The sequence below is a fragment of the Pomacea canaliculata genome, linkage group LG7 (assembly GCF_003073045.1).
Source record: "Pomacea canaliculata isolate SZHN2017 linkage group LG7, ASM307304v1, whole genome shotgun sequence".
Lineage (NCBI taxonomy): Eukaryota > Metazoa > Mollusca > Gastropoda > Architaenioglossa > Ampullariidae > Pomacea > Pomacea canaliculata.
This window is the reverse complement of record NC_037596.1, coordinates 23,018,905-23,046,418: the sequence shown is the minus strand read 5'-3', so window position 1 is coordinate 23,046,418 and position 27,514 is coordinate 23,018,905. Positions and strand designations below refer to the sequence as shown.

Sequence of the window (27,514 nt, the reverse complement as noted above, 5' to 3'; positions counted from 1 at the left end):
ATTAAAAATTCATTTGTATTTTTTATGTACTTTGTCATTTCTGATTTGTTAAAGTCTCGGGGACAATTGTGCTCGTTTGATTCGATCTTGAAAAAGCTTTGACCTCATCTATGCTAGATAATAAGAAAATGGTTGCAGTCATTAGCTGTTTATAAAGCCATTGTCTTAGTCAAATGCTTTAGTTGATATTATTATTATTGTTGTTGTTATTGTTATTGTTATTATTAAAAACCTCTTCAATGATGGCTGTGTATAAAAGGAAGACGTCGCATAACATCAAAAAACTCCAGAAGACAAACTGTAAACCGGAAGTGATGACATGTCGTCGTCGTTCATGCTGTGTAAGGAAGGCTGTACACAACTAAAGATATGCCAGAAAATAAACACTGCTTCAAGGAAATAAAACGTAGAATATATAATGTGAAGATTATGCATGGACTTAAGCTAAAGAACAATGTGCCGTTAGGCAAGATAAAAAAATCGCACAAAATGTAATAAGATGACTGAAGATAATCCTTGGGTGATGAAAGGTTGCATGTAGCTGAAACAGTTGCAACTAGTGTGTAATGTGTAATGACAGTAAAAACATAAATAAACAGTAATCAAAAGGCTATTGATATACATGTAGTCCAAGATACAAGGTGGTATACAACTTGACTAAAGAAAAAGAATTTTGAGCGATGTCAGGATGCACACAGAAGAAAATTCTACAGCCAACGATGTGTCTGTGTGATAAAGGTTAGAAGAGCTGTGACGTCAAGATAGTACAACATTCTTTGAGTGTTTGTTTTCCACAGCGTGTGCAACAGCGACTCACATACGTCACCAGCCGCAGGCCGCTGGCCAGGTAGGCGACCACCGGAAGCACGTCACTTCCGCTGTCCGTCAACAGTTTGAAGTTTTGTATCAACGACACCAGCGCCACCATGCTCAACACCATGCTGAAACACTGTCGGCATTAAATACGTTTTAATGTATTGTCTGCGATCTCGTACAACTGATTTTAATCATTATTTGTACATCAAGTTTTTGTGAAATATAAAGTAACCGTGCGGGTTCGGAACTACAAATGAAAATAAATGCAATTGTCGAATCTTTTGATGGTAAAATTCAAGAGAAATAGTATTTACAAAAAGTAGTCCACTCGCTTTTAGACGATCTCCAATGGCAAGAAGGACAACCATACTGAAGCAACATTCGGAGATAAGGAACAAAGAAAGTAGTGACAGAGCAATAATACACTAACTACGTAGAAATGAGTAAATAAAGACCTCAATTACAGACGCATTTATTTTTTTTAAGTGTACAGAAAACTCTTTCTCTTATTCTCTCTATCTCTCTGAGAATCCAAAACCTACCGTCTTGGCCGAGTTCAACCAGGTGGCATGTGACGTGAAGTGGAGTGACTTTCCCTTTCCTGGCCAGCACCACCAGGTAGAAGGGCAGAGGGCACCACAAGAAAGCACATGGCACCCACACCAGCACCGTGTTGAGGAAGCAGTCTGTCAGACGTGGCCAACCGTTGAAATCGTAAAAACTGGAATTCTGCAAGATTGAAACTGAGCTGACTGGCGGCTGAGCTTTGAAACATTGAATATTCAGGTGTCGGTATAGCATCTTGCACAATTCTTACTTTTAGTTTATAGACTAAGAAATGCACACTTTTTATCACAAGCGTGTAGATTAACAAAAAGCTCAGCTTCACAAGTCAAGCTTTTGATCGTTTATTACAGTATTGTTTAGAACACAGATACAACAACAGTGAGCTACATAAATTGCAAACCATTTTGTCAGTCCAAGGAATCTTTTGGCTTTCAGAAAAGCACTCACAGAATGGAGTATTACTTCATGTAGGTTAGTTGTTGCTTCAACTTAAAAGTGGTGGGCAGAAGGAATACGCTTTAATGCATTATTAATTTTAATACAAACTACAACAGCGACTTGAAATTAGAAGCAGTGAACCAATGTTTTGTAAATACAAAGAAAGTAGCAAAATATTTAAACCTCACCCATAGAGGATCTCTACAGAACTGCAGCCTGCCTGTACCCATGGTGGACTGTCTGTCTGCCCGGTACAACTGTCAGACTGAGTATCGTCTGATGTACACCTCCACGTGTTGAGTACAGAGACACAGGACAAAGATGGTGAGGTCCAGTTTATTTTATCCTTCACATGTAACTCAAACAGCCTTCTGTAAACTTCACGAGGCAACGTATCATCACACGTGTGTGATATTGCAGGCACTGACTGTCAAACAGTAACCCACCTTGGGTCCCACGTGGGCACAACACGTGACAAACTACTGCCACGTGAGCCACGACACTGCTGCGCGCGTAGTCGTCCATGCATGACTAGAATTTGCATCGTCTTGTAGACACCATCTGCCTCTGCACGACCTGCTCACGCTTATTATTTAACAGGGCTTCTGCTAAGGCTAAATTCTTTGGGGTCCCAGGGACCCCTTCTTCAGATTTTAAGGGGTCCCTGTTCTTTGCCCAACTTTGGAGGGAACCCCATTGACGAAAACTGAAGGGGTCCTCCGAACTTTTAATGCGTACTGTACGCAATTTTTTGCGTATGCAAAAGCCCTGAATTTACATGTATTTATCTAGCCAAAAAAATGTAAATCATCAATGAATAAACTTCACTGACTGCCCTAGTCTAAATTTTGGTGAATTGTCTTGAACACACATCAAAGCTAATAGTATTTTAAAACAAAGAAAATTTTCTTATCAGTTATCGTTCTTCGTCCTTTACTGGACGACGCAGCTATGAATGTTTTGGGTTCCGTATATGGGTTGTGCACAGAAAGTATTTCAGTGTTGTATTCATCTCCTTTACAATTTTGGAGGATTTCAATGTACAAGAAGTACCATTCAGCTTATATTGTACATCAGTCGCGGAGTGAGCCACCGGTAATCACGAACTCCAATAGTGATTCAACTTTTCACCATCTCTATTTAAAGAGCGTCCCATAAATTGTAAAATAATGTACGAGCTTCTGTTAGTATATTCACTGCATTAAATCCGGAGATATATTTTAAAGTTGATATGACTTATCGACTGCACAACGGTGTGGGGCTGAAGATGGGCAGGTGAAACAAAAGACACGGGCGCACCGCTCCTTTCTCCCCAGTGTGATGTAACACGCGGATGGACGTCCACTTGAAACTTTAAACCGTTTAGTCTCTGACCATCCGGAAAGTATAACGCAGCCTACACTCGACAAATAAAACCATCGCAGCATGAAAAACGGAGACATTTTAGTGGAGGCTTTGGCGGCAGATGGAAGAATAAACATCTATTTCTTTGTGTTGCCAAGCAGCAGACATGCACCAGGCGAACAATGTAGGTTTCGAGTAGCGGATCCCATAACCATGTCGAGACGACAGCTGAGCATGATTAGTGAAGCATCAAATATTTTTGCTTGTGTCGATTCTGCGCTTAGTAATAATGGAAAGGAAAAACTGTAAGATTTTAACGAAACCCTCAAAGATCAGACCTGTCAACAGATGTCACATGGAGAAAGTTTCCTGAAGCAAAATCTGCAGCAAGGTTGTTTTCCCCTAAGACGATGACAAACACCTATCCGCAACACTGTCGGGTATCCTCTTACCTTCCACGAACTGTAGTGCTCTTTTTTGGGACTTTTTTTTTGCCCCCTGTGATCGATTCCACCTTGGTTCAGGTGAATAGTGAACAGAGACAGGTAAAGAGCATTTGTAGCCTTTAACATTCAAATCGTTTGGCAAAGATAACGAAGAAAAAAGAATTAATCATCTCTAACCGTTTAATATTTGTTGATTAAGACAACTGTGACATAGCCCATAAATTTCTACTTAGGGTGGAAGCTTCTCAGCTGGCATGTCTTGACCTTCTCACCTCAATACAATGTATGTGCAAGAATCATGGGTCAGTCATCTGTTCTCAGGTTGACCGATAAAATTCCTTCTTCGTACAACTTCCTATTACCACATCACGTGTCACCTTGACCTGTCCATGTGTAGGTGGCTGTGGTATGTGTAGGTATGAGACTACAAAGATGTGAAAAGCTTACAGCCAGATGTCGTATGGTGTAGTTTACAAGACGCCAAAGCTCATGGAGGAAATGTTTCAGCTTACGGTTAATCTACTTTATAGGGGCGGGGGAGACGGGAGGGTCGGACAGCGACATCTGGCGATAATTGTCAAGTCTGTGATACAAGATTTACATGACATTGAAGTCAGCTACGTCAGCCATTTGTTCCGTTAAAAAATGTCGTTTTGTACGAATTTGATTGATTAATTGATTGATTGATTGATTGATTGATTGATTGATTGATGATTGATGCCGAGGAGCGATGTTTTAGAGAAGGGGAGATTACAAACATTAATAAAACAATATAACAGTAAAAAAACTACACTCTTTAATAAATGAGTCTCTTTTTTTTACCAGAATAACTGAGAGGAAAAACGATGGATATCAACCGCCGTTTAGCTGTTTGCGCATGCGTAGAACAGGTTGGTAGCCCACGTGAAACTAAATAAGGGCACACAGGACGACGTGTCTGATAATTTTCACAAGTCAACACCTTGGAACATGTCAAGTCAGATCAGTTCTCTTGGCCATGTCCACCCATGATCAGACTCCTTGGCCATGCCGTAGAAAATGCTCTTCTTGTCCGCAAGAAGCACGTGTTGCGAGTCGTGTGTAAATCAAGGACCTCGTAAACTGTTATGAAAAAAAGACCTTTTTGCTTCTGAAACTGTTATTATTGCAGCACATAAAAAAATTGTCAGCTGGGAATTTTCAGGACGCAGCTTTGACAAGTGTTGCTAGTGAGGAAACGTCACCACCGGCCCTGCAGTACCGTGACGTGCTGGTGCTGCACTGGGGGGACATCAGGGAGGAGTCAGGAGTAGTGAGGGGAATGCGAGGGGCCGACATTCCCGTGCAGGTCATCAAAAACGACTCTACCTGTGTTCGCGACACCTAGTGGTCAATCTTCGCACTTTTAACTGTCGTCATTGATTGAGTGAGCGAGTGATAACTCAGTACAGTGTGTTTTAAAATGTAGGTAAGGTCATTAAGGACTAAGTACACAATCAATGGTCCTCTCCCCCTGAGGTAGAAATTTTGCTCCCGAATTTCAAAGGAGGACATTCGGTATTTCTGTTCATTAATTTACTAGACCATAGTTGACAGCTTAGAGAAATTGGCTGTTTAAGGCTATCAATTATTACATGTTTACTAAACGTCCCCTCCTTTTCTTTAGATCAGTTTTCCTTGAATAAATGTAATAAAATGTAAAAATAGTTGAGCGTTTTTTAATGCTTACTATGAGTGACTGAGTAATGCGTTTCCCTATTATTCAATCTCAGTATTGGTTATTTCTCTCTAGCCTTTGACCACATACGACTCTCATCAATTTTCTATTTAGTGCTTTTGTGATTTCTTGCGTGCTGTGCCACGGACTGTCTGCCCGACACGCTGTAAGTCAGACGCTGTTCACATGTCACACCTGTAGGTGACAGCCAGGTAAAACACATTTACCAACAGTCCGCTATGGCCACAGGCAGGCCGCAGATTTTGTGCCGATTCGTTGTGGGTAAGATCTCTATTTTATCTTCCCCTCCCCCCACACACACACACACATTGCAGATTAATTATAATATACTTGCGATTCCCAGTCAATGGCATGGTCGACATTAAATAAACAAAAATAGCGAATGCAAATAGCGAGTATTCACATATTCAGAACAATAGATAGAAGGATGTATCAACTCAAAACTGCATTTGTACATTTACGAAGACTTAATTAAACTTCCTTCTTACTGTATATCCCATTTTTGAAAAATGTTATAATAGCTGATATGTAATGGTACATAAACAGCAGGACAGCTTTTTCGGATGATGCAGCCACATCATATTTTGTACACAGCATCAGCTCACCCTTTTTAAATTTTGTGTACGTTGAGAGAAATGTCATTAATTTCTCAAGGAGTTTGTTTTTTGTATATGAAAGATTACCCTAACATTTGGAAGGGCGTGGAGTTACAGTTTAGAGTTTTACCAATTTCTTTATTTGGTTTTCTTTATTTTACTGATGGTCAGCTAGTAATCTTCAAGAGAGGAATGATAATGGCGATGATAATTAAACTAACAGTGCAAACTGTGTTCTTGTTAGTCTTTAAATGATAGTGGAAACTCGTCTCCTGTTAGTCAATGAGATCGCAGTGCTAATTATGCCAGATACTCAAAAGATATTTTAATTGAGCAATTAAAGCTCCTCAGCCAGTCAGTGCAGTTTCAATCTTGCAGAATTCCAGTTTTTACGATTACAACGGTTGGCCACGTCTGACAGACTGCTTCCTCAACACGGTGCTGGTGTGGGTGCCATGTGCTTGCTTGTGGTGCCCTCTGCCCTTCTACCTGGTGGTGCTGGCCAGGAAAGGGGAAGTCACTCCACTTCATGTCACCTGGCTGAACTCGGCCAAGACGGTAGGCCCTCTATCCTTAGAGATAGAATAAGAGAAAGAGAGTGTGTGTGGGTGGATGGATGGGTAGGTACATGTATCTTTGCATATGCATGTGAGTTAATAAGTATTTGAACGAACGAGTTTTCTGTACATTTTAAAAACAGAAATTCGTCTGTAATTGAGGTCTTCGTTTACTCTTTATACCTCGTGAATGTATATACCATTGCTCTTTCTGTACGTTGTTTGTTCCCTATATCTGAATGTTACTTCAGTTTGGCTGTCCAAATATCGTCTAAAAGTGAGTGGACTACTTTTTCTACATACAATTTGTCTTGTATTTTCCCACCCATAAGGTTCGACAATTACATTGTTTTGTGATTCCGAGCCGGCTCCTTTACTTTAGATTGTAAAAAATTAATAAACTTACAAATGATGATTAAAATCAGCTTTACGAGACCATCTAGTATTGCAGACAATGCATTTCAGCTGATTTAATGCCAACAGTTTTCCAGCATGGTGTTGAGCATGGTGGCGCTGGTGTCGTTGATACAAGGCTCTAAACTGTTGAGGGACGGCGGAAGTGACGTACTTCCTGTGGTCGCCTACCTGGCCAGCGCCCTGCGGCTGGTGTCGTATGTGAGTCGCCGTGGTAAAAAACAAAAACACTCAAATAATATTGTACTATCATGACGTCACATTATATAAGCACTTCTAGTCACCTGCCACTTGATACACACTCTTACAACCTTAATAACACAGACACATCGTTGGTTGTAGATTTTTGTTTTCTTTGTGCACCCAGACATCACTTATAAAATTAATTTCTTCAGTCAAGCTCTATCACTTTTGCCACGATTGTATCTATTACAAACAAACTCTTGCGGGGCTACATCACTAGCACTCTGATTACCGTTTTAGTTTATTTTTGTTTTTCCTGTTATTTCACACACAAACCACTTGCTGTACTTCTTTCATCTATACGCAACCTTTCATCACCCAAACGATCATCTTTAGTCATCTTATAACCCCTCGTACGAGTGTATATCATGCGTAGCAGTTCGCGCCATTTTTGCTAAGTTTTATTTCCTTCTTCACACAGAAGCAGTGTTTATTTTCTGTCACATCTTTAGTTGTGTACAGCCTTCCTAACGCAGTATGAACGACGACGACATGTCATCACTTCGGGTTTACAGTTTATCTTCTGGAGCTTGTTGACGTTGTGCGACATCGTCCCTCTATACACGGCCATCATTGAGGAGGTTGTCTTAAATTAATAATGTAAAATAGAACTGTAAATAAAAATATCTCAGCTTACCTAATTAGATTGTTTTAGTCACATCTCTCTAGTCTCATGACAAGCTTACAATATTTATTTCTTAAAAAGTTCATTTGATTAATATTTGAATAGAGCTCATGTGTCGAATGAATCTTGATTGCCATCAAACATTAATGCTACAACACTCTATGATTTCACGAATGTGCTCTATGACAAATGTGTTTTGACAAAGACAATCTGCGGATCACAGGATTATAACGACGACATCCTGAAATTTGTTTTGCTTTGTGTGACCGTCGCCATAGAGAGCATCCAGACAATCCTTTTCTGCTTTTCCGAATCTTTTAAGGAAGCTCAGACTGGATATCATCAACAGTGGAAGGTCTGGTTAAAATATTTATATAATATTTTTAAACAGTCAAAAGGAACGTGGTAAATAATGTTCTTTCAAACAAACATTTTACTTTGTACCAAGTCTTCGTCAAATACGATGTCATGAGAGTGTCTACAGGTGTGACAAACTCTTACTGTCTACGGTTTCTTTACAGCGTCCATGTCCAGAGGTCACTGCGTCCTTTCCAAGCCGGATGCTGTTTGGGTGGATAACAAAGTAAACACCTGTTTACCAATTTGTCTGTCTTCTTGCCTGTAACAGTCTTTTCTTTCCTTCCTTTTCTAGAGTTCCAGAGTCTAATTGGCGTGCGCGCGCGCGCGTGTGTTTATACGAGCGTGTATATGTGTATATGTAGGTGAATATATGTGTGTGCCCTTGGATTAATACGTCCTGTATACTGCCTTAGACGGCGCTGTATATAAGACCTCTACCTCTAGGTACATCTACCTTGGGTGGCAAAGAGATCTTACAGAGGCTGACCTTTTTGACCTCAACCCACGAGACAGCAGTGACGTCCTTGTCCCGTGCTTTGAACGAGAGTGGGAGTTGGAGAGAGAAAGACTTAGGAACAAACGGTAAGTGGTTGTTCAACAGCCACTGTGTATTGTTGTGCCTGCTGTGAGATTGACTAAGTATTTAGAGAGAAATATCCTATTAGCTGGTCAAGGAGATTATTTTTTAATGGATTAATTAGATAAAACGTACTTTTTCTTAAAGGTAGTCTTCCCTATATAGTCATACTAAATAATTTTTCTTTCAAAATGATTCAGGGTGCTGGAAGGTCTCTGCCTGTGACTCTATTGAAAACATAGTAAATGAAATCCCTTCTCTGTCACAGACGTGGTAAGCCAGGGAACGGCACCAGCGCCGACTCCGCTATCACATCACTTCAACTTCTTCCCAAAGACTCCATAGAAGGAGACATTCACCTTCCAGCAACCGTCTTGGAAACCAGGTCCCTCGCTCCCAGCTGTTACACCCACAATTCGCGAGGAAAGGGCGGGGTCACCACAGCCTATGGGACCCTCCACCGGCCAGGGGACGACGAGGTGAAGCAAGAAACGCCGTCGCTGCTCCGAGTCTTGGTGAAGCTCGTGGGACCTCGGCTCATCCTCGGGCTGTTCGCGAACGCGGTATCCGAAGGGATCTTGATTTTATGCCCCATGTTATTAGGGTGAGTACCCTGATGTTGTCACTTGATAAAAGGGTTGGGGTGGGAAAGTCAGGATCTGCTAATCAGTCACATACTGGCATACATAATGTTAACATTTAAGGAAAAACTGGTGTACTCTTGGTCACAATCGTCATTCAAAAAAAAGGTGTATCGGAAAAAATTCCGTTCTACGTAGTCCTTTCAACTGTGATTTAGCAGCCACACACTAGTGTTTATGTGTGTGTGTGTGGTCGCCACTTAGTTCCCAGTCACTTAATCCCCAGACACTTCATCCCCGACACTTCATCCCCGACACTTCATCCCCTAGACTTTTAATCCCCAGACACTTCATCCCCAGACACTTAATCCCTAAACTCAATCCTTAACTATAAAAATTATGAAGTCAGCGAAAAATTTAATTGAAATTCAAATTCAAATCATGCTTTTAACTTCAACGTCATTTGAACATCAACAACATTAGTTAAAGTTCATATAAGCTAGTAAATTTAATGTTCTTTAACAATATGATATGAAAATAGTTCTTTAGTGTCGGGGATGAAGTGTCGGGGATGAAGTGTCTGGGGATGAAGTGTCTGGGGATTAAAAGTCTCGGGGATGAAGTGTCGGGGATGAAGTGTCGGGGATGAAGTGTCTGGGGATTAAGTGACCGGACACCTGTAAAGATATCTAAATTAATTTCACTCAAACTAAATTTACCCATTAAAGTAAAAAAAAATATTCATTCCATTCTTCATGAAAGCAGCTGAGTGTACTCATGATATCAGGCTACAGAAAGCTAGAAACGATATCGAATGTGCCAGTGAGTAGTGTTGACACCAGAAGCTGTGTGGACAAGATACCTGAGCGAATGAACACCTGTTGCAGGCTGATGATCGAGCAGGTGACCAGCCCCGACAACAACGACAGGCAGGCGAGGTCTGGCTACGTGCTGGCGGTGCTGATGTTCGTGGTGTACATGGTCAGGACACTGCTCTCCAGTTTCAGCTTATGGTGTTCACAACTGTCGGCATGCAGCTGAAGACCATCCTCATTGCCGCCATCTACAGAAAGGTGAGCAAAGGGCAGATAAAGCATGCGGTATAATTACATCAGTGAGTATTCGGTACAAAGAAAAGAGCACTCACCCGTACAGGCAGCCAGCCAACAACCCATGTAAGTGTATGTATGTTCATTCATGTGCACAGTTTTCCCAAACATCTCTAACTCTTTACACACGTGTCAGTCGTGTCTTTTAAAGCGCAAGGGAGGGGAAAAAAACCAGGATGTCCGTTATCATTCTGTCAGTCCTCTTGTCTGCTACCAGTACAGTGATTATCATAGAATCCTGGGTTCAGATTTTTTCTCATGAAATAATCACTTTTTAGTATAACACCCGATCACTAAGTCTGCGATTGGGTAGGCGAGATACTCCGTTTTCTTTTCTCTAGAGGTGAAATCGTCTTTTCCCTAAATAGGTAAATCACCCACACATATTGTGTATAGTCCTTGCTACTATTAAACCCGTTAGTTTCATTTGTATCGCTGTTTGTCCATGTGTTTTAGTCACTAACGATGAACAGCGCCGCACGACGACTGGCCGCTAGCGGGAGATAACCAACCTCATGTCTGTCGACTGTCAACGCATTCAGGACGCCATGTTCTATGTCGTCACTTGGACCACTCCTCTACAGGTAAGCGACTTCCGCTTTTAAGGCTAAACTGATAGCAACACTATTTTTACCATGAAATGACATCATTCATTATCACATTCATTCCATTATTGTTTCCAACATATGCGCAACAATTTTATCAGTACAAGAATTTAATGTAATATTTCCTACAAGGGTTTTGAGAAGATAGAAATTAAAAATGTAAAAATAGAAATTGTGATCCATAGTTCTACTATCTCAATGCAATACACTTTGTTGACAAATGATTTTATTTTGCTATTTCTCCATAAAATACTATGGTAATATTATTTCTATGTGATACCTGTTCAACTGTGCAATATTCAGGTATTGCAGTTTGCTACAGGTGTCAATGTCGTGTATATCGTCATGTTATGGTTTTTTGTTAAGCACTGTTTTTAGGCCCTTGGTCACCCAATGTTTGTTGTTAGGATAAACATAAACTGCTTTGATGGACTGGTGCAATCTACACTTTTTTACTCCTAACTTTTACTCCTAACTGTGTGTTAAATGTCTGTATATGTATGCCTGCCCTTGTGAGCGAAGACAAATTTCTGTCCTGGGTCTCCTGGACAGACAATAAAGTCTGTTTTGATTTTGATTTTTGTTTTGATGGTTAATAGACACCTGTCTGTTGTGCTCAATTACAGATTATCATGGTTGTCGGTGTCCTCTACGTTTACATCGGCCCCTCAGTCTTCGCCGGCGTCATCGTGCTTCTCCTCCTCGTCCCCCTCAACTCCTACATCTCAAGTTGTCAAAAGAAACTCAACATCAGCAACCTCAAGTTCAAGGACAAGAGGCTTAGACTGACCAATGATATGTTGAGTGGAATGAGGGTCAGTGTTGATTGGTCAAATACTTGTCTTAATTAATTATGGAACTAAATTATCATGCTACGTTTATATACAAATGTCATATTTAAACAGTATTCCAATTGTTTAAACTGCCGAAGAGCTGTTGGTGATAAAGATGATAGTTTACTGTTACCTAGCAACAGTCCTGCGATAGGATATTATTCGAGCTAGCCTTTTCACCTAGTTTTACTTTAAGATTCCATGCTGGTTGTGAAACCCCTAAGAATATAAACATCACAGAAACTTAACAAACTTGTTGCAGTGATATAATATTTTTCTTTGCCGACACCACAGGGGTACACGATTGCTGCAACACAAACCACTTTCATAATGAGTATAAAATAAGTTTACTGTTCTAAAATTCTGTCACCTGTCCTCAGGTGGTAAAGATGTACGCATGGGAACCTTCCTTCGAGAAGATGATCAATGACTCGAGGAGCGAGGAGACAAAGGTGTTGCTCAGAATTTCCTACCTGAACATGTTTATGGGTGTGTTCTACTACTTCGCACCTTTTCTGGTCAGTCTTTGAAATGAACACTTTTTGCTGTCTTTTAATCGGGATATTCTTGCTTTAGTGTTACCAGGAGCAATGAAGAAGGAAAGAAAAAGAGAGAAGGCGATGTATTATTGAAAAAAAAAGATTTTAGTAAAGCTTGGTATTGGGCAGGAAAAATAGTTAAAGTGCAGTGTTATAATAAAACAGACTTTGAACGAGCAAAAGTCTGAGCAGTAAAATACACGCCCTAAAAGTACAAATCAGGTGTTTTCTGTGAATTTGAGAGATAGATATAAGGAGGTAAGTATCTTGCTATATTCCTATCTTGTATTTATGTATTTTTCACTGGAATAAAGATTGCAGCAAACAGGAACAAGATTAAGATTGTTGTCCATGTCTGTGCTGGTGTATTATTGTTATCACTTTTATAAGTCTTCTCACACCTGTTGAAGGTAACCCTGGCCACGTTTGCAACATTTGTGGTTGTCTCCCCTGACAACCACCTGGACGCCCGGCGGGTCTTTGTGACCTTGGCCTTGTTGAACTTGCTGAGAGATCCCCTTGACCTTCTGGCCAAAGCCATCTCCTTGACCGTTCAGGTCTGTGATCACTAAGACTAAAGTAATGTCTACCTTTTTAATTTCTTCTTGTTTTTAATCTTTCTTTATTTAACCTCCTTTGTTTTCTTTCTTACTGTCCTGTATTTGCTTTCTTACTTGTTTGTTTATTATCTTTATTCCTTCCTTTACCTTCTTGTCATTTTTATGTTTCATTGCTTCCGTAATTTGTTGACTTTTAAAATATTTTGTTCTTTCTTTGTAGTTTAGTTTACTCACTTCTTAGCGTTTTTCTTCTTTTCTTTTTTGTTCATGTTTTATTACTTTTTTTCATCTCTTATTTCTTCTTTAAATGTTTCTGATCACTAGTCTATGGTGTCAGTGCAAAGGATCAACAAGTTTCTGTGCTGTGAAGACCTTGACACAGACAGTGTTACCTGTGCTGCTGATGAAGGTAAATTACCTGGAAAGAGAATATGTGAGACACTTGTCGTTTTTCCTGTTTTGGAAACTTGGAAATGATTAATAATTCAACTGTCTGGAACTTATTCAATCGAATCCCAAGGTGTGACATCATCAAACCGCTACTATGTCGGCCAATTCTGAGAAGGCAACACTTTGTTTTTTGATAAATAAAGCAGAAAGCTGAGGCTTAGGCTATAAGAGTTATGCATGAATATGATTGAACGACAATATATTGTACTTGCTTCTCAGATTTACAATTGTATAGAATTATAACTGAAGCCTGGACTAAGTAGAAATTTTAGTTGTTTGGTAACATAAATGAATACACATCCAAAGTACACGCAAGTATAAAATTAAGAATGACCCAGCGATAAAAAACCTTGAACTTTCCGTAAAATAATAATTCTTTGCTTGTTTTATTTGTATTATTTACGTTTTATTTATTTAGACTATTTAAAATATTTTTAAACAGTTGTTCACCCACTGTTTAATGTAAACGACTTTCATCGTTTTTCAACAGTCGACGCCATATCCATCAGAAACGGAACGTTCACGTGGGACAAACACTACAAACCTGTCTTGAAAAAGTGGGTGATTCTTCATTTGTTTGCTTTTCTGCTTGTTAATCTCTTTGTTCCTGTGGAGCAAGAGGAAGGGTTACTAGCGGTTTTTTCTTTATTTGAAAAGTTTCTTCCTTCGCATTTTGCATTTCTGTCTGTTTATGTAATAAAATTCAACTTTTAAAAAAGTCTGGCATTTCTTCTGCTATTTCCGAGAATGTTAAGAGCATATTTATTTCTTATGAATGTTGGATAATTCCAGCGTCGACATCAGCGTCGGTGTCGGCAGGCTGGTGGCGGTGGTGGGTCACGTGGGAAGCGGAAAGTCGTCATTGATCTCGTCACTTCTCGGAGAAACGGAAAGAGTATCAGGGAAAGTAACCATGAAGGTAAAGAATAATGTTTTTTAAAGTTTGGCTCCCTTTTATAGGAATAAATGTGTCCCAAGTGACCTCGGCTGTTGTTTTTCCTATCACTAGTAGATAATATTATTGTAGTCCAGGTAGGAACTAATAAATACAAGATATAGTAATTAAGATAGTGATCAAATACGATGTTTGGGTAAGTCACACAGGAGATATTTAAAGATTTTACTTCAAGACTTAATAGGACCCCTGTGAGTTCTTGACAAAGAAAACCAAGACAACATGTTTCAGAGTTCTGTGGCTTACGTCCCTCAGCAAGCGTGGATACAAAACGCCACGATACGGAGTAACATTCTCTTCGGGAACTCTTCAACCTACAAAGATATCAACAGGTCCTGCGGGCATGCGCACTCGAACGCGACCTGGAAATACTGTCAGCAAGAGACATGACTGAGATTGGCGAAAGGGTAATTACGATGATGATGAGGAGGTGGGGGAAGAGAAGGAGACGACAAATGGACAAGGAGAAAGGATGACGAGCAGTAGGAGGACAATGACGAGGAGTACAAGGACACGAGGACGACGACGATAATGATATTGAGGAGGACGAAGATGATAATGATGATTACGACGAGGAGGAATAGAAAGACAAAAAAGAGGAGGAGGAGGACGACGACGACTACGACGAGGAAAACGAAGGGTAGGACTAGTACGACGACGAGGAGAAGGAAGACGACAAGGAGGAGGAGAAGAAGAATGACGACAAAGATAATGATATGTCTGTATCTGTGTTAGGGCATCAACCTCAGTGGGGGTCAGAAGCAGAGAGTGAGTCTGGCCCGCGCCGTGTACAGTGACAGCGACATCTACCTACTGGAGGACCCGCTCAGCGCCGTGGACTCGCACGTGGGCAAACACATCTTCACCGAGGTCATTGGCCCCAACGGCTTGCTCCGGCACAAGGTCAGGTTCTACTGAAAGAATGGCTGAGCGGCTGGCAAAAAAATATTCAAATTTAAATTTCTGATGATAGTTAAATGAAACTTAATTAGAATATTCAAAACTTTCTTTTCTTTTTCTTGACATTCCCTACTCCTCTTGTTTCTCTATCTCTTTAGTATGAAGCATCATGAATTCGTTCACTCTTTCTTCTCTTTCTCTCTCTTTCTCTCTACTACGCTGATTGTCTTTTCGTCAGGGCACCTGTCGTCATCTGCTTGATTAGCCGCACGCCTTCTCTCTGTACCATCAGAGAATTATCAGCTTTTTTAAATAGCCACTTGCCCTCTTTCTGAGCCAGTATCCATTCCTCTGATTTGTTCCAGTAGTTGTTCTCCGTTTCTCTTTTCTGTTGACCAGACGAGGGTGCTGGTGACACACGGCATCCACTGGCTGCCGATGGTTGACGAGATCATCGTGCTGTCCGACAACGGCATCTCGGAGAAAGGCAGCTACGACACTCTCATGTCCCACGACGGACCCTTTGCTCGCTTCCTCAAACTTCACCTGCAACAGAAGGAGGACATGGAGGAAGAGGAAGATCCTGAAAGTCAGTGGTCTCAAATGCAACAATGTTTTATTAATTTGTATTGTGTTACTTGCTTTCCATCGCCTTCGAAACTTAGCAACTTTATATTCAAAAGGCAAAGCTCGAGATTTCTTAAAAGCATGATTATCATTAGAAGTTCTTTTACTTCTTCTCGCAGTCTCGATTCTTATCAACAAGATCCGAGAGAACGTGGAGACTGTGACTTCCGATGGCGCAACTTCCGGCGAAGATCTGACATATCAAGACTACTCTAGACGAAGGTTGGTTTGCACCTTTTAAATAACTTTTTTAAAATAACAGATTAGAAAAATGAATTTTGAACTAAGTGTCTGTAATCAGGTGACTTAAATAAACCTAACACCAGTAAAGTTATTTATAGCCGGTTAAGCTTTTGCTTTTACGAACATTTCCAGTGGAAACCTTCGTTCATACGTGTTTACATTTTGTGCATTTACCATCACCTGAGAGCACATTGGTGTGATGTTGCAAAGATAATATTGTCCTGACTATGACTTATATGTAAGTATTTTGAGAAACGTGTGTATCTTTCTTTAAATATGGTAACAAACAGTCTATGGAGTTCTTTGTAATTAAACTCCTAATCAGTCGTCACAAAAATAACAGCTCACTAATTTCAAGCCCGTTGAAGGTCTTCTGTAAATGTCATCTCAAGTGGAAGATAATAAAAGGCAGGTTTATGAATGTTTGAAAATGAGAGCGAAACTTGTCCTTCGTATTAAAAGGGGAATTTGAATGCTGTTGCCTTAAAAATAAAAAGGTTGATATGTTCTTCTAGGAAGTCTACAAGGACAACATCAAAATCATCGTGGATGACTGATTCAACGAAAAGTAAATTCAGCACGTGCCACCTTGAGGAAGACACATCTTTACAGGAGAACAACTACAGGCTGGTGAAGGAAGAGACAATTGAGAAAGGAAACGTATGTAGCCAAGTACTTAAAACAATAGGTGTGGCGCAATAGATTTATTAGAAAGCATGGCAATCCAGTTGAGAAGACAAAAAAAAAAAAAAAAAAAAACAGTCTCGGTGAATACAAACATTAATATCCAACAGTAAAATACAAATTTAAAATCGACAAAAAGAAAAGGAAAACAAATCAAGGAGAGATTATTTCCTCAGCATGTGATACAAATGAATAAAAATACATTGCTGTCATATAATGGATAAAGAATATAAAGATACGCATCACAGAATCAATTGTTCACTCTGTAGACAATAGTTACGTACTTAAAGAAATAAAAACTACTGGGACAGGAAGGATATACCAACAAAATAGTAATAAGTCAGCCTTTATATCTTTGCCCCATACCTGTCCGACTGCCCCACTTACCTTCCAGGTGAAGTGGAGCGTGTTTCTCACCTACATACGAGCAGCAGGCGCCGTACCCTTCACAGCATCCATTTTGTTCTTCCTCCTCTTTCAAGCCATCAACGCCTCAAGTAACTTCTGGCTCAGCCGCTGGACAGATGACAACTTCCTCGCCACATCCCACGGAAACGCCACCTTGCGGCACGACTACACAGCCAAGAATGACTACTACCTGATGGTGTTTGTAATGTTTGGCATCGGGCAGAGTATGTGATGAGAAATATTAAAAAGTAGAAAGTTATTCAACGAGACAAACACAATGACAACGACAATTCTTTGTTAATCTCTACCTCGTATCCCAAAGGCCAAATAGGGATGAACGTATGAGCAAGTTTGAAAACACTTATGTATTTGTCATAAAAAATGTGTCTATATTTATCCGGTTAGGAACATCTATGACAACGAAATTTAAACTAGTCTCAAAAGCCTTTTCAAAGTCTATTAAGTTATGATAGAGTTGAAGACTAACTCCATGTGCTATTATCTGGTCTGCAGCCAGTTGTTCTGCTATTGGTTCCCAAGTGTTAATGAGATTCTGTATCAATTTGAGTTTGCTTTAGTGACCAACAATTAGGCTTATTTTTATTATTTTTATATATCTGTTGCCTTTTTTGCGTTCTCAGAATCTCTGGGACAAAGCTGCGAAAGCATTGGATATTTCATCTCATCCTACTTAAACAACTAAGTTAGGATGTCAACCCTAGATGATTTCCTCACCTTGAGACTGCTTAAAGTTTTTATGACCTATTCCTGTAGTACTGCTAGGTTTGTAGTTTTCTAGTACTGTTTGTCTGGTTGTTTTAAAAGATTTTAGCGTGTCTTGAGCTGTACAGGTTTTTTGTTTAAGTCAGTCCATTACTGGAGTACGTCAGTATTTTCTGTGAGAGGTAATTATTATTGTCTTCGGTGACAGAGTTCTTGTGTTAACCTGTCCTACCATTCTGCCCTATGTGTAGGCCTTTTTGTTTGCACTCCTAGCCATTCCCTCCTCTAAGGACCGGTATTAATCCTTTCCTTCTGATTGCACAATTCGTTTCTTTGTATTTGAAAACTGTTTCATGATTGCTTTTCCTTTTTTCAATTTAAAGCCGTTCTTTGGTCACGAAGATCTATTATGTCTGTCGTTCTATACCAATGGCTGATTTTTTCTTTAGTAGACCAGTGCTTCCTGGGCTTCTGACACAAATCATCTATAATGTTTCCGGCGTTGTCTACACCACAGCAAGCCAAGACTAGTCAAGATAATTTATTTTGGCACTGACGGCATTAGCAAAGTGTTTGGTCTTGAAGCTTCCTGCTATCAAAGCTCCCTCAGTAGATGTTTCAGCGGAGGTCCATCCTCAGCTTTAACTTCAGGCTAAGTCATGGTCACTGCCTATAGCAACACCTGAATATGTCCTCTTTGCCTTGTTGCTGCTGAATTTAAAGCGTCTTGGCAGCATTAAAGCCAATTTTGTTGCAGACCAACTCATCTAAAGAGAACTAAGTCCCTCTCTTGGATTTCTTGTATGTCACGTGTTGGCTAGGATGAGTCGATGGCTCTGTAACACCTCTAAGAGTCAGAGCCCTTGTCGCTGGTGTCGTCAAAACTAAGTTTCCCAACCGTTACTGCCCATTACTGGTAGGCGTTGCAGTCACCGAGTACAACGAAGGAGTCAGCTCCCAACAACTGACAAGTCGTGCAAACATTTGGGAGTAGCACCAACAAAAAACAACACGAAATTTACCACTAAATAATCAACCGCAGGGTAGACCCTGTTTGAATCTTTGTCCATATTTGGTTTCGTACAGTCGTCACGCTGGTCCTGAGCAACTTCTTGCTGTGTGTTCGAACGGTTGTTGCCTCCAAAAACCTTCACAGCAGACTTCTTGCTAGTGTACTGCGGTCACCAATGGTCTTCTTTGACACGACTCCAGTTGGACGAATAATAAACAGGTGAATTATCTTTATATATATATTAAACATTTTTAATCGATGTTTTCTTACTTTGATGTATCTCTTAGTTTATTTATTTCCCTTATTCCTCTGACTATTTTTCGTTTCTATTAATTTTTTTCCTAATTATTATTTCTATTAAAAAAATCTTGTTACTTCTTTGGAATTATTTGTATATATTTCATTCATCGTAACAAAGACATTGTTTTCATTTGGGCCATGCTGGCATCTCAGGCAATGTTTAACAGACTGGCAAGGCTACATGTCAGTCTCCTGGCAAATTACACTTGCTGGTATCCTCAGACTGTAAACTTTTTCAGTTCAGTTCCTATGGCAACTCCACTGGGGCACTCTGGGCCAAAATAAATTACATGCCAACCTTCCCTGTCTTCCCCACCGCCTACCTTCGTGCCATCCTGTGAGGCGGGAGGAGGTGGTCCTTACTAGATTAAAGTTAGTTGTAATGGTTATATCGCTCAAAGGGTTATGTCCCTAAACTTTTTAAGGTAAGATAATAAGATAATATTATGTTTTGCCGCCGTGATAAAGCCTTAGTTCCTGGTACGGCGTTAAACACAAACAAACAAACAAACGTTTACTTAACTGCCTGTAAAAGATTGATCTGAAGCTCAAAGATGAACGATTAAAATTAAGAAATATTTCTTGCAAAACATTTTCAGATTTTCGCGTGACATAGATACCATCGACAACATCCTTCCAAACAACATTCAGGAGTCTGTCTCAGCTGGGACGATGATTCTTGTCACCATCATCGTCATCTCCATCAGTACACCGCTCTTCATTTTCCTAGTTATTCCTGTCATCATCCTGTATTTCCTCATACAGGTAAGTTTGTACCTGTACAGTTCATTGCAGGTAAAAGTCTTGCCCAACATTTCGTCAGTGTTAAAACTATATCTAAATTTCTATGCAAATGGTGCAAGGTCTAAACTTTATAGTCTCGTGCTACTCTCACCTTGCTCTCTAAATAAAGTCGACTGTGCACGTGCAGAGCTTCTACATCCCGACGTCCCGGCAGCTGAAGAGGATGGAGTCGGTCACTCACAGCCCCATCTACGTCCACTTCAGCGAAACCATCAGCGGCGGCGCCACCATCCGCGCCTACCGAGCGGTCGACCGCTTCATCGAGGAGATAAAACGACGGGTGGACAGAAACCAGTCCTTGTACTTTACTAGTCTGAGCGCACACAGGTAAGGGTAAAGGCATCTAAAGATTACTAACTACTTTGAGAAAAGATACTTTCTAACTAGACACCTTGCCCTCGACTTAGTTACCCTGCCCTAGTGAGAATGTAATTACCTTTGTGAAATCTGATTGAAAAAGACTGCATCGACTGTACATTAAAATAGAGAAAAGTTAAGCTGTCTAAATGTTGATTTCGTCTAAATGTTAAAGACTTTGCTGAACAATTCAATTAAATTTTTTTTTAGCGAAAACAAAACTAAATAAATCAAGAGAAGAAGCATAGCAAGCCAAAAAATTCACGTTATATATATATATATGTGACATTATATGTATAAATCGCTTATCCGGCGACCTCTCAACATGTAGTCTATGTTTGTGGTGTCGGCCTCACATGGGACCCGCTGTTTCTCACCAGGTGGATGACAATGAACCTAGAAATCATCACAAATCTTATCATTTTCGGTGCTGCCATCTGTTCTATTGTCACCCCTGGCATTGGAGGAGGAACTTTGGGATTTTCTGTGACTAACGCGATGCAGGTGATTGAACTCTTATGTATGATGTTGTCTGGAATTATTATTGTGTTATTTTGTGTGTTAATTGGTCATAATTATGAGTATAATTATTGTTTTTCTTGGCAGACATGTAAATGAACTTGCATCTACAGCGGAAATTTTAAAAACTGTACACATTATCACAAATTTATTTGCAGTATGAGCGCTAATTACACTTATGTCCATGTTTCTCTAACTGCCATATGACAAAGGAACTATCTATAGTCCTGATTCTTAAACTGCAAGTCAACTTTATAAGGATGAAGACGATTAGGATAAAAAAGCTCAAATCATTCTTTATGTGACGACCACACAAGCTAGCAAAACAAAGATAGAAGAGGTTAAACGTGTTCCTTCCTTTTTGTTTCTTGTGGAGGATAATCTGTCTGAGGGTGCTGTACCAATGAAAGAGAGCTTCCTGTAATAACGGCTATTTCTTTCCCCCTCCTCTTTTGTATGATATAAACTCTGTTGTTTTTATGCCTTCGTAGATGTCGGAATATTTGGGCTGGATTGTCCGAATGATTAGCGATCTTATAACGAGCATGGTGTCCGTGGAGAGGGTGAAGGAATACTCACAACTGGATCAGAGGTCAGAAAAGGGCCCTTCAATAGTAGAGATTTATTACTATTGTTACTAAATGTACAGAGGTTTCTCCTTCCTTTCTCTCCTGTTGGGTATAATAATCTGGATTACGAACAGCTCTTCGTCATTATTTAGTTCCAACAATCCTCATTTCTCTGTTTGTATCTTCCCTTTCGGTTTTTAAAGAGTCTGTTGTAACTCACGTAAATTCTCAAATACTAGAATTCGAAGACAGAATATGTGACAAGCTGTAAACGTTTTCTGTAGGGAAAATAAACTAAAGATAATATTTTATTACTATTGTTATTTATGTCGCTATTCTTGTAGGCTCCATGGACTAACCCTTTGAGACGTCCAGATACTTCGTGGCCCGAGAGAGGTCGCCTGCTGTTTAGTGAGTACAGCACGCGCTATCGACCCGGCCTTGACCTCGTGTTGCGAGACATCAGCTTCATTGTTGAGGCTGGTCAGAAGGTAAACAATTACAAGTGTCATTTCACTTTCTGTTAGACACACACATACATATATATTTATATACTCTTTAAGAACAAAGAAACAAATTAATAAACTATATTTTATGCTGAGCTGTTTCCTGTAATTCTCTGTTTAGGTTGGTATCGTTGGAAGGACAGGGGCAGGTAAATCCTCGATGACGCTTTCTCTCTTCCGGTTGATCGAGGCCTGTAACGGCTACATCATCATCGACGGCGTCAACATCGCCGACATCGGGCTCCACGACCTGCGCTCTCGCATCACCATCCTGCCCCAGGTAACCACCAGACTATTGCAACATGTCGCCAACTGTGAACATTTTTTAAAGCAAAGTAGATGGAAGACAAGGGAGAAAATCAAGATGAATCTACTGACAGGCAGGTCGAGGCGAAACGAAGAGTACCATGAAGTGCTTTATTCGAGATATTTTCTAACAGATATATATCAAAATCTGAAGGACTAGCGGCGTGGCAGCGGAGATTTTTTCTATTTTACCTTGCGTGAAAAACCTGTTCTCTAAATGGACCTTTAGGGACTATGTCCATCTTCTTGCCCACTTTCCTGTACGACAAAATAATGATGAAAACACGAGTTAGAAGGATTCTGGATATGTCATTCTGGTGAGATACGTGACTAGTAACACACATCAATACATTCTCGTATCGCCTTACAAACATCATTTGTGTTTCCTCGTTCTGCAATCTTACAAGCAGACGACAACACATGTACAGATCAGGCTGAGGGTCTAGAAATGAATTAATTACCACTCACGGTCGACGGGTGACCCATATGTAGACGGCCAATAACTCTATACCTACAAAGTATAGCATTTCTTCTCTGATAGATGTGTTGACCTTTGCCCTTTGTCCAATTCTAGGATCCCGTGCTCTTCTCTGGCACGCTACGGATGAACCTTGACCCGCTGGGTCAATATTCAGATGACCAAATTTGGAAATCTCTGGAGACTGCTCAACTTAAAGTATTTGCTAAGTTTCGAGATACTTTTCTACTTAAAACATTGCTTTCTAGTCTTCGTAGACGCACGTGCATTCTTTCAGTTGTGACTTACACTCACATTTTTAACAAGATAAAATGTCTTTGTAGCTTATTCTTTTAATCCGTGTGACTTATTTCTCATTTTGTAAGCTTCCTCATCTTGTATCATTGCATTGATCATATTTTCCTAGTCTGATGCATTTTTAACGAAGAGTGCTAAATTATAAGGAGCGAAAACACATTCCTGAAGCAAATAGTAAAGCAGGTGTTTGATCTTCACAATGGAGGTAGAATGTGTGATTAGTGATTTTATTCCTTGGTGATTGTAGCGCTTTGTAGAAGAGTTGCCAGAAAAGTTGGACCACCATGTGGGAGAAGGGGGACAGAAGCTAAGGTAATCGAGTTCTGTACATCCAGTTACAAACCCAATGCAAGCACGTACGCGCGCGCACACAGGCAGGCACACAAATTCGAAGACAGCTACGACGCTTAAATATCCTTGCAGTTACTGTTTCGGACTTGCTAATTGATGATGATGATGATGATGATGATTATGATGATGATTATTATTATTATTATTATTACTATTACTATTACTATTATTATTATATTATGCAGGTTAAATGGAAAAGTTTCAGTTAAAGCACTTGCGTTTCCACCATCCTTGAAAAAAAAATCCAAATGAAGAAAAAGACGAAAGCAGCCAATATTTGTATCCAACAAATAACAGAAGTTACGTTCTTTTAAGTTACTAAATTTGGCTTCAAATTTTCTTATTTGCCTCGATCACAGTGTAGGTCAGCGGCAGTTGGTGTGTCTGGCCAGGTCGCTACTTCGCCGAACCAAAATCCTGGTCCTGGACGAGGCCACGGCCGCCGTTGACATGGAAACCGACTCCCTCATCCAGAACACCATCCGTGAGGCCTTCAGCTCCTGCACCATCATCACCATCGCACACCGCCTCAACACCATCATGGACTACGACAGGTGCAGTGTTACTTCACTCTTGTGTCCGTTATGGGAAGGGCTTTTACAATTTAGCTCCGTTCGCGTGCATACAAGAAAAGACAAAAACAAATAAACATAGGTTTAATGAAACAAAGTCATCTTTTCAGGTGGTATGAAATGTACTGGACATTACATAACTCAAACCAATACATGAAAATGACTGCAAACCATAAATACCACATCAATGGCATGGACGACTCTCAACTTCTCCGTCGTTAAATCTGTATAAGCACAGAAAAAAGTGTTTATAATAATGTACAAAATATGCATTGAGAACATTAGCAACAATATTATTAATCTCTTGTTTGCAGCTTGGTTGAGAACAGTCGGTGTATCAAGAAGGCTTTTGGTCTGTTTTATAGGATCCTCGTGCTGGATGAAGGGTTAGTGAAGGAGTACGACTCGCCACACGTGCTTCTTGCGAACAAACAGAGTATTTTCTACGGCATGGCCAAGGACGCTGACCTTGTTTAATAGGGTCAAGGATGCTAACCCTGTGTAACTATGGCAAATGCTCTGATAAAACTTGGCATGTCTAAGGTGATAACTCTGTATAAAATTATCAAGAACGTTGTCGTCGGTGCGATCGTTTGTTACTTAAACAGCTGAGCGCGGTTTAAAGTTTGGAAAACGTTTTGTTTACTCGGTAACTTTATTCAAAATAAAAGCAACTAAGTGTAGAACTAACAGGTTAACCTCTCACCCTCACATCTCACCAACACACAGGTACTCACGTAAATACACATAGGTTTCCAGAGCAAACAAAACCAAATTTTGTATCCCAAAGAAAATATAAAAATCCGTCCAAGAAGAACATGCTACTTTGTCAATAAAAACAAGTTGCTTTGCCTACTTAACTGTAACACTTATAATAAAACCAGTCACCATTATAGACGCTGTAATATTATGATGCGCAATAACAGGACACCACTAGCAAATGCGATATGATAAGGGGTAGAATTCATCAATAAAAAGTCCTTTCCTTGTTAATCTTTGTCTAATGTTAGTCCCTTTTATCTGAATAAATATGAAGACAGACAAATATATGTGTGTGTCTTGTTAATAACAATCATTGTGTGCTATATGTTGTAACAGAATGTGAGAATGAAGGTCAGTTCGACTGCGAGTATGAGACGTGGGATCAGATCACTAAAAAAACAAAACAAAAACAAAAACAAAACAAAAACACAAACACACACACACACACGAGAATATTTATTTTTAGCGACAAAACCCACATTTCATTGTTTCATTGTTTCATTGTTTTATACGATCCCTGTGATAGCTTTGAAGATAGAAAAAATGCACAAAATAGTATTTGTGCAAAAATAAAGCCGTCTTAAAAAAAAGTTCTTAAAAACTTTAGCGCTGTATGCACAATTCAAATGTCTTTTTCAAAATATCAAAAAGCTACAAACTATATACACATGCACAAAGCAGCATAGCGAGAGATAAAAGCACGATAATTTGAAGTAAATTTTACATGTTCAGTGGACATATATTTATCTAGTATATAGAGACTATGAATAAAGATATCAATGAAGATAAATATTCATACTCCTAACAGGTGTATGTAATTAAACCTCTTAAAGACTACAAAGCAGTCAGTCCTGGGAAATAAAAAGTGGTATTTACACTATACTCTCCTTAAAAGGTTTTCTCTTTCACCAGTGTTGACATTTCTTCTCGATTGAGGAGGTGTTCATCTTCCAGCTCAGAACATTTAAGAAACTCAAAAAAGGTTACCTGTTTGACAGAGTGGCCAATGTGTGTTCACTATAATTTTATCGGTCAAAGACATTCTGTTACAGAAAGTATCTGCATGTCAATAACTATAACATTGCAACGATTTTGCTACAAGGTCTCATGGTTTTGATTTTTATTTCTCGACTAGTGGAAGCACAACAACAGCCGAGAAGAGTAAGAACGTCCTTTCTGAAGCGGGTAGACATGTTAAGGTAGATAAAAATACTCGCTGAACTGTTAATATAAGAGAACTGACTGACTAATATAGCTACTGTCCAAAAAATATTATAATTTGGTCCTTGGCCAGTAAAATCGTTTGTCACCAACGTAGCTAAGTAAAAGATTACCCAGGGTATGGTGGTGAGGATGCAGACACACGAGATCACTACCAGCATCTTGGTTAGTGCTGTGTGCTGACCTTGACCTCTCTCGCTGCTGCAGGTCACCTGCCTGCGCCACGTCATGGCGACCCTCAGCTTGACTACAGTCAGGCCAGTGGATAGACTCGTGACTACAAATGTTGTTAGTGGTAGCACACTCATCATAACTAGTCCCTCCCAAATATTCAAGAACATTTGATTGGTTACACAGAAATCCGACATGACAATAAGAAGCTTTGACGAGTTTAGATTAACAACCGAAAATGATACAGGAGTAGTAAAAAATGTTGCCTGGTTCAGACACACAATGAAAACCATGATGACCGCCATGTTGCGACTACTGATCAAAGAGGCCGCCTTCAACGGGAAGACTACACACAGGCATCGCTCTACTGCTATCACCATGGTGATACACCCAGAAGCACTTCGAAATCCCAAAGTTACTCCAGAGACGAAAGCTAACAGAAAATCAAAGAGACTGCTATATGTAACAGGGTCGATCTGCTCTAGATAATAACCGCTAATAAACACCACCGACACCAGCAGGAGACACAGGTCCACCAGTGACAGCGCCAACAGACACACGTTCATGCGGTCCCCAAGTCCCTGGTGCCAGAACACCACACAGCTGATGATGTTGGACGGTATGCCCACAACAACAACAATGGGCTGGATGACAGCTTCTAAAATAATCAACGACATCCGGTAGTCTTCGTAAGAAATGAGGTCACGTGGGTTGTCCCACCGTGCGAGTCCAGAGGTGGCTGATACGAAGGTGATGTTGTACATGGTCAGGTGATATTTTCTGAAGTTAATAAAAACTGTTTATCGTAAATGTTGCTGTTTCTCCAAAAGGTACTCCAGACAGAATCAAGGACATTTTTTTTTTACTATCAGAAGGTAAAGTTCGATTTACGAAAATAGCATTACTTTATGGCTTTTAAACGGTTTTCCTTATTGAAACCTATAGATTTTCGTCTGCTTCCTCATACGTATGCGTAGAATTGCGTGTTTGTTGCATGAAGGATGTAGCTCTTTATAATAAATAATCTGAGAGAGAGAGAGATGTCAATGAAGAGAATAAATACAATTTGTGAGGACATAATTTTTAAGAGAAATAATTTTACTCCCACCTCCCTTTCCCCACATTATCTGATTTAGTCTGTCATGAAATAACGGGTACACAGTCTTGATTATTTAAATACCTAACACAAGGAATTATTTCGTATTTCAGATTACAGGCCGAATCAAAAACCTGATTGTGTAATCAATTCACATGTACATATTTCTGACTAAAAAATAAATTCCAGCTGCTAAAGAAAAACAAATTTCTATTACACAAATTACGTAGAGTATTCTTTTTAAAATATTTCTTTTTGTTTCGCCTGATATTAATG

General features: G+C 39.8%; 3 protein-coding genes across 3 annotated transcripts in view; 1 reads left to right on the top strand and 2 right to left on the bottom strand.

Moving 5' to 3' along the window:
- Positions 1-944, bottom strand: part of LOC112569533 (multidrug resistance-associated protein 1-like) — a 53,197-nt gene extending 52,253 nt beyond the window's left edge. Inside the window, 2 exon segments of the mRNA XM_025247342.1 lie at positions 233-361; positions 818-944. Coding sequence (XP_025103127.1) covers positions 233-361; positions 818-940 — 252 coding nt within the window. The 5' untranslated portion in view covers positions 941-944.
- Positions 945-4,456: 3,512 nt separating this feature from the next.
- Positions 4,457-25,060, top strand: LOC112567544 (multidrug resistance-associated protein 1-like). The gene is given in 33 exon segments (XM_025244240.1): positions 4,457-4,501; positions 4,762-4,938; positions 6,276-6,482; positions 6,965-7,109; positions 8,537-8,705; positions 8,977-9,304; positions 10,169-10,354; positions 10,847-10,889; positions 10,892-10,974; positions 11,622-11,810; positions 12,209-12,346; positions 12,778-12,924; positions 13,252-13,336; positions 13,868-13,934; positions 14,170-14,296; positions 14,564-14,639; positions 14,642-14,739; positions 15,068-15,235; positions 15,632-15,821; positions 15,979-16,081; positions 16,618-16,762; positions 17,181-17,422; positions 18,975-19,148; positions 19,829-19,994; positions 20,161-20,360; positions 20,771-20,894; positions 21,401-21,523; positions 21,823-21,969; positions 22,106-22,264; positions 22,865-22,966; positions 23,313-23,377; positions 23,776-23,970; positions 24,354-25,060. Coding segments are annotated over 33 exon segments (4,725 nt in total). The 3' UTR covers positions 24,466-25,060.
- A 578-nt stretch (positions 25,061-25,638) lies between these two features.
- On the bottom strand, positions 25,639-26,906 carry LOC112567543. The gene is made up of 2 exons (XM_025244238.1): positions 26,409-26,906; positions 25,639-25,737 (listed from the first exon to the last, which is right to left on the bottom strand). Exons 1-2 carry the CDS (start codon positions 26,904-26,906, stop codon positions 25,639-25,641), a joined length of 597 nt encoding a protein of 198 aa, XP_025100023.1.
- Positions 26,907-27,514: the final 608 nt, after the last annotated feature.

Coding starts and splice junctions, on each gene's coding strand:
- LOC112567543 (XM_025244238.1), bottom strand. CDS start 26,906: ATGTACAACATCACCTTCGTATCAGCCACCTCTGGACTCGCACGGTGG. Junction 25,738..26,408: donor TCATTGTGTGTCTGAACCAG/GCAACATTTTTT, acceptor TCTGTCAAACAG/GTAACCTTTTTTGAGTTTCT.